This window comes from Chiloscyllium plagiosum, chromosome 19 (assembly GCF_004010195.1).
Source record: "Chiloscyllium plagiosum isolate BGI_BamShark_2017 chromosome 19, ASM401019v2, whole genome shotgun sequence".
NCBI lineage: Eukaryota > Metazoa > Chordata > Chondrichthyes > Orectolobiformes > Hemiscylliidae > Chiloscyllium > Chiloscyllium plagiosum.
Genome location: NC_057728.1, coordinates 26,893,325 through 26,900,044, shown reverse-complemented (window position 1 = coordinate 26,900,044; position 6,720 = coordinate 26,893,325). Strand labels below are relative to the sequence as shown.

The following is a 6,720-nucleotide window of genomic DNA, read 5'->3' as shown; positions in this document are numbered from 1 at the left end:
ACAGTCCGCTGATTCCCACACAACAGACTTAAACAAGACACAACACGCTTAGAAACTCTAGCCACCCTGCTATACATCAAAGACATCTTGGAGATAACAAGGCATCATGGTAGCCCACAAATTAAAAGAAATAATAGATAGTAGAAGGTACTCTGATCCCAGTGATTAGCAATGTGCTTTAATTTCATGCTTTCAGAAAGGTTTCACTAGACAAGTGGCAAAGTCAATTCCTTCCCTAATTAATAAACTAAGCTACCACTAATCAACAGACAGTGTTTGAAGAGGGATGAAAATAATAACCAGCATATGTAAAAGTTTCAAAACAAAACTTTTATTTCCAAAAATCACAATTATACACAACTTAGCAATTTCATAGAAATCATTAACCCTTCATCCCAGCATTATTAAAGCCAACCACTACAATGTACAGATACAGTTAAAAACAAATTCTACAGTAATACAAAAGTCTACACCCTTGGAAAGAACCTTGATCAAAAGTGACTTGACATCACTAATGTTTCTTGTTGGTTTCCTTGCTTATTTAAGTACCCAAAATAAAAGCAAACTACTGTCCATGCTGGGAATCTGAAATCAAATCAGGAAGTTCTGGGAATTCTCACCATGTCTGGCAGTACTGTAGAGATAGAAACGGAATTAAGTCGAATACATCTTTCCTTCAGAACATATTTGATGCAAAATATTAATTCTATTTCTCTTTCGACAGATACTGCCAGACCTGCTAAGCATTTCCGGGACTTATTGTTTTTGCTTAAGTTCAAAATGTGTTTGAAAAGTACCTAAAGTTCTCACATCTATCTTTATAGAAAAATAAATTCTGATTGAATTTTGTGATGAGCTTTTATATATAAGACTCATAATTGAGGTACTTGGTTACAAACACAAGGTAGCAAAAATACCTGTGTATTCTGCATACTCAAGTAAAAGTATAGGTGCACAGTTAATTTGTATTTAAAGAGTTAATTTAGATCTGTATATAGGAGAATAAAGGAGACTTGAGATATTTTGTGTGCACACAGTTTGCATCAAAGTAAACTTAACCAACTTACTCCAATAATGAATCATTTGATTCCATGGCTGTACGTTAAAAGAACAATTGAAGTAATTTCCCTCATTGTAGTTTACGTATGTTTACTCAAAGATGATCCTGCATCTAAAATGCAACTAGATCACAGCTATGTGTCATGCACAACCATGCCTAGAAATTCTGAGACATACATGTAGCCTTATTGCTAATAGACAAAAATATACTGGGTTCACTAAATATATGTGAGTGTAAACTCTTCAAAGTGTTAAAAATGGAAATAGTAACAAGAACATTATCCTGAAAATGTACACAGATGAAGAAAAATCACATGCTCAACCTTACCAACCGAGGTGGTAATAATACTAATTAAAGAGAATGAACTTGACCTGGTTTCTTTTAAATATTTCCCATAGTATTTAAACATTAAAATAGGATCATTAATCTCCCCTTCCCAAAATTAAATGGTTACAAATATGGCAAATGTAGAATCCTGACGCATAACATTTTAATTATTGAATTATTCAATTTCCAATGAAAGATGTAACTTCCAAAGTATAAGCAAGTTTTTAATTTATGACAATAAAAATGATCACCCTGGTAGACCCATTAACTTTTTCATGTGAGAGAAGACGAAACTGTGCATCTGTATAGCCCTGTGAATATCATAGTACCACACAGTGCAACCCCAAAAATAGAACTATTATTTCAGTTTTACATAGTCCTCCAAATGAAAAATGTCAATCTATATTTTTGCTTTATTGTTCCATAGCATAACTCTTCATTTCAGACCCGAATGTATCAGGATCATAGCATTTCTTTGAATAAAAAAATATAAAATATCTTGTTAAGCTTTTTTTCACCACTTACAAACTTAAGTACTGAGAGAGGCTCTTTGTAATATACTTCCTGGGTTGAAGATCACAAAACCTATGCTATTAGTAGCCTGAGTTATTACAGCAGCAGTTTATTTGTCTTCAGATACATTTTGCTAAGACAGCACTGTACTCCATTTGTCTTTGGACAGGGTAATTCGATCCTGACTGGATAAAGTGCATGCTAGCCAGACTTCCTCTGGTCACTGTAACTACGTCACCTTGACTTGTTTCCTATTCCACATTCCACGTTTGGAGTGGTAGAAATGAAAGAAGTTTCTCATGTATAATCTTTCCACTTCCAACCCAGCCTGGAAAATCCTATGAATAATAAAGAATAAACATCACTTCATGCTTTCAAAAATCACACACTCTGATCTTTTTTGCTGAGTGCAGTTATTGTATTGCTGAAATTATGTTTCCAAGCATGTGACATTTTACTACGAAGAGATGCCCAAAACAACAACACACCCAGTTCATAAATATGGAAGCAGCATCAAGATAATTACTGAAGAGGATCTTCCAGAGACTCTTCCCTGATGAAGGAAGATGATAATAAAAGCTGGGTAAAACATAAAATAAAATTTACACTGACTGAATTTCCAAAATTTGCTGGACTCTGGGGCAGTCCCAGCAGATTGGAAAACTACAAATGTGACACCACTGTTTAAAAAGGGAGGTAGATAAAAGATGGGGATTTATAGACCGGTTAGCTTAACCTCTGTAATGGGGAAGATGCTTGAGTCTGTTATCAAGGAAGAAATAGCAAGGCATCTTGATAGAAATTGACCTGTTGGGCAGAAACAGCATGGCTTCATGAAGGGCAGGTCATGCTTAACTAATCTTTTGGAATTCAATGAAGACATTATGAGCAAGGTGGATAACAGGGACCCAGTGGATGTGGTGTACCTAGATTTCCAAAAAGGCCTTCGACAAGGTGCCGCACAAGAAGCTGTTGCATAACATAAGGATGCATAGCATTATGGATAACGTATTAGCATGGATCGAGGATTGGTTGACTAACAGGAAGCAAAGAGTAGGTTTTAAATGAGTGCTATTGTCGCTGGCAATCAGTAACTAGTGGTGTGCCACAGGGATTGATGCTGGGACTGCAATTATTCACAATTTATATAGATGATTTGGAATTGGGGACCACGTGTAGTGTGTTAAAGTTTGTAGATGACACTAAGATGAGTGACAGAGCAAAGTGTGCAGAGGACTGAAACTTTGCAGAGGCACATAGATACCTTGAGTGAGTGGGCAGAGGTCTGGCAGATGGAATACAATGTTAATACATGTGAAATCATCCATTTTGGTAGGAGTAACATTAAAAAGAATTATTACTTGAATGGTAAAACGTTGCAGCATGCTGCTATGCAGAGGCACCTGGGTGTCCTTGTGCATGAATCACAGAAGGTTGGTCTGCAGGTACAACAAGTAATTAGGAAGGTAAATGGAATTTTATCCTTCGTTGCTAAAGGGATTGAGTTTAAAAGAAGGGAGGTTATGTTGCAGCTGTACAGGGTGCTGGTGAGGCCACACCTCGAGTACTGTGTGCAGTTTTGGTCTCCTTACTTAAGAAAAGATGTGCTGGCACTAGAGGGGGTGCAGAGGAGGTTCACCAGGTTGATTCTGGAGTTGAGGGGGTTGGCTTATGACACTGAGTATACTGGGATTCATTGGAATTCAGAAGAATGAGGAGGATCTTATAGAAACACATAAAATTATGAAAGAGAATAGATACGATAGAGAATGAAGGTGAAACTAGGACAAGAGGGCATAGCCTCAAGATTAAAGGGAGCAGATTTAGGACTGAATTGAGAGGGAACATCTTCACCCAGAGGGTATAAATCTACGGAACTCCCTGCCCAGGGAAATAGTTGATGCTATTTCAGTAAATGTTTTTAAAGCGAAGATTGATTTATTTTTAACAATAAAGGAATTAAGAGATATGGTGAGAGTGTGGGTAAGTGGATATGAGTCCACGATAAGATTAGCCATGATGTTACTGAATTACAGAGCAGGGTCGAAGAGCCAGACGGCCTACTCCTGCTCCTAGTTCTTATAAATAACTTCACATTCATGAAAATAAAATGCCAGCAAATCCTATTCTCTCTTTCCCTCTCTCTGATTTCCAATGGATTTTAGAGAAAGGGTTATATGTTTGCAAGAGATTTCTTTTCGATGAACTAAAAGGTACAGCCTTTAGCTTCCTCTGAATATTTATTTAAGTGGGTTCAGCAGTATAGACTAGATGGGTCGCAGGCTTCATCTCGGATATTTGGGGTCACCAGTTTGAACTGAGATCATTTGTCACTTGCATTCCTGATTCTGAAAGAAAACAGCCAGATATTCTTTTTCTGATTACTACCCAATGTCCATTTCTGAAATCATGTCTGAGGACACTGTGGAACTTGATCATTAAAATGACCTAGTACAGTTCCCACACTCAATGACCCTGTCCGATATTAACTTACTCAGTTTTCACAAGAATAGGGGTTGGCCATTCTGCCCTTCAAACATGTTCACAATCCAATGAGATCATGGTCAATCTGTGATCCAAATCCCACCCTGGGCTTTTTCCCATATTCCTTAATATATTTGGTTAACAGAAATCTATTGATCTCAGATGTAAAATAACCATTTTTGTTGAATTGAAAATAAAACAAGAGGTGAAATTCAGTTAAAATCATGGCTTTTTGTTGCCACCTTTGCACGCATTCCATATGAATTTTTCTGTAACTTCAAACTTGTTACCTATCCAGGAGTTCCCAGTCTTCTCCTCCCCAACGATCACGGAATTCTTTTGTATTCATCCCACCAATTCTGTCAAGATCCGATTTGTATATTCCTAGCAAGCCAAATCCATTCATTTCCCAATATCCTAGAAATTATAAGAGCGAATTAAATATAACTTATTTCAACAATGTTTGCCACTTCTTGAGCAGGCACATGATGTTTTCTGATGCTGCCTATTATACCTGGAGGCAAGTAAATGTGCAGACCACACAGGGAAATTAGGAATTAACAAATCATATACATTAAGGCCAAACTTGGGTGCACAATTTGTTATATTGGGGCTTGGCAGACTTCTTGCTCTGCAGTCGTCGCTCCTGTGTTATAAAAATTCAAGGATCCCCATATTGTGCAAGTTCCTTTCTGCATAAAAATTATGGAAACAAAAGTTTCTGGTTTTATGTATTCATTCCACACTTGGTCATTAAACGTCTCTTAGGGCAGCTCCAACATTTCACTGTTTCCAGTTCAACTAAAACCAAAGTTCAAACAGCGACCTTCATCTTTATTTAATTTCTCGGGATAATGGCAGCTGTTTGCACAAAGCTCCAAGTCTTTAGCGCTCTTCAAATCTTATATGGAATTTGGTGAAGGAAGTTCTATATCATCACTCTGCGAGTTTTGTTGATTTGAAGCTGATATTTGGTATTTACTGCGCATACTTCCAGCAATTTTCCTTCCCTTGTAACTTATATGCTTCCCACTAAGAGACTTCCCTTTTTATACCTTTTCAGAGAGAACATGTATGTAATCTGAGAATGTGTTAATTTCTGTATTCGCAGCATGCAATAAACATGCATCAACTAGGGTTGGGCATTAACAAGCCTTGCCCACATTCCATTCATTTACAAACATTAGAAGTATCCTGGCTCTCAAACAAATGATGAGAAAAGCATGATAGCCAAATTTCAAACAGTTGAACATAGCACTTTAAACAAAGCCTCGGGCATTCGTCTATTTGTTACCTAATATCAATATACATTTTTGTGCTTAGAATTAGCACACTTGAGAGATTAATGATAAGAAAATATCCCCAAAATAACGAGCCAAATCATAACCTCAAAACTAGGTAGTCATTGTTGTCACTTGCCTTCAGGTTCCTGTGGAGAGGAGCCACAGTTCAGCCTCATTACTATTGGAGCAAATGCCATCTTTTCCTCCACACAATGTTTTCTGATGCTGTCTATTATGCCTGGAGGAAAGTTAATGTGCAGATCACACAGGAAAACAATGCTGTGATCATCCTGAAAGTATAAATAAGGAAGGTATCAAGAAACGATGAAGATTTCAACATCACTGTAACCTAGGATTGCAATGTCAGTTCTCAAGTTGTCCTGAAAGAGCCAGTTTTAGGTAGAAATCTCAGCATAAACAATAAGCAGTAATACAGGCATTTACATGGATGTTGGAAATCTAGGTGTGAATGTTAATATATCCCAATATGTCTCTTTCTTTATTATTTCATGGAATGTTGCTAGCAAGACCACATTTGCTGTCCATCCCTAATTATCCTTGAATTGCGAGGCCACTTCAGAGTCAATTACATTGCTGTGGGTCTGGAGTCATATTTAGGACACACCAAGTGAGACTGGCATATTTTCTTCTCTAAAGGATGTCAGTTAACTTAAAGGTCTTTATGTTAATGATAATGATTCCAAGGTTAGCATTATGAGACAAGCATATAACTCCCAATCTATTAATTGCATTTACATTTCCCCAGATGCTGTGATTGAATTTGAGCCTGTATACTGAGAGCATCAGCTTGGCCCTTGAGATATTAAGTCCACTGAGATTACTACAATGTCATCAGCTTCAAAAACCCTTTGAAAGCTCAGGCCAAAATATCTTAACTATGCCCCCTCCATTCAAACGTATGCCCCCGCACCCCCCACCTCAACGACCCATCATATCTTCATGCCAACTCATGCCCTTCACTTACCCACCTCCATTGGACCTCTATGCCAACTCATGACACTTGCATGTTTATTTACCCAGTTACATTCTGTG

The 6,720-nt window shown here is 37.4% G+C and overlaps 1 protein-coding gene across 1 annotated transcript in view; it reads right to left on the bottom strand.

Moving 5' to 3' along the window:
• Nucleotides 1-309: 309 nt before the first annotated feature.
• The window catches only part of LOC122559428 (beta-1,4-N-acetylgalactosaminyltransferase 3-like), a 211,485-nt gene continuing 205,074 nt past the window's right edge, over nucleotides 310-6,720 (bottom strand). Inside the window, exons 19-21 of the mRNA XM_043708875.1 lie at nucleotides 5,804-5,957; nucleotides 4,675-4,801; nucleotides 310-2,238 (exon numbers count right to left, since the gene is read on the bottom strand). Coding sequence (XP_043564810.1) covers nucleotides 2,130-2,238; nucleotides 4,675-4,801; nucleotides 5,804-5,957 — 390 coding nt within the window. The 3' untranslated portion in view covers nucleotides 310-2,129. The remainder of the gene's footprint in view (nucleotides 2,239-4,674; nucleotides 4,802-5,803; nucleotides 5,958-6,720) is intronic.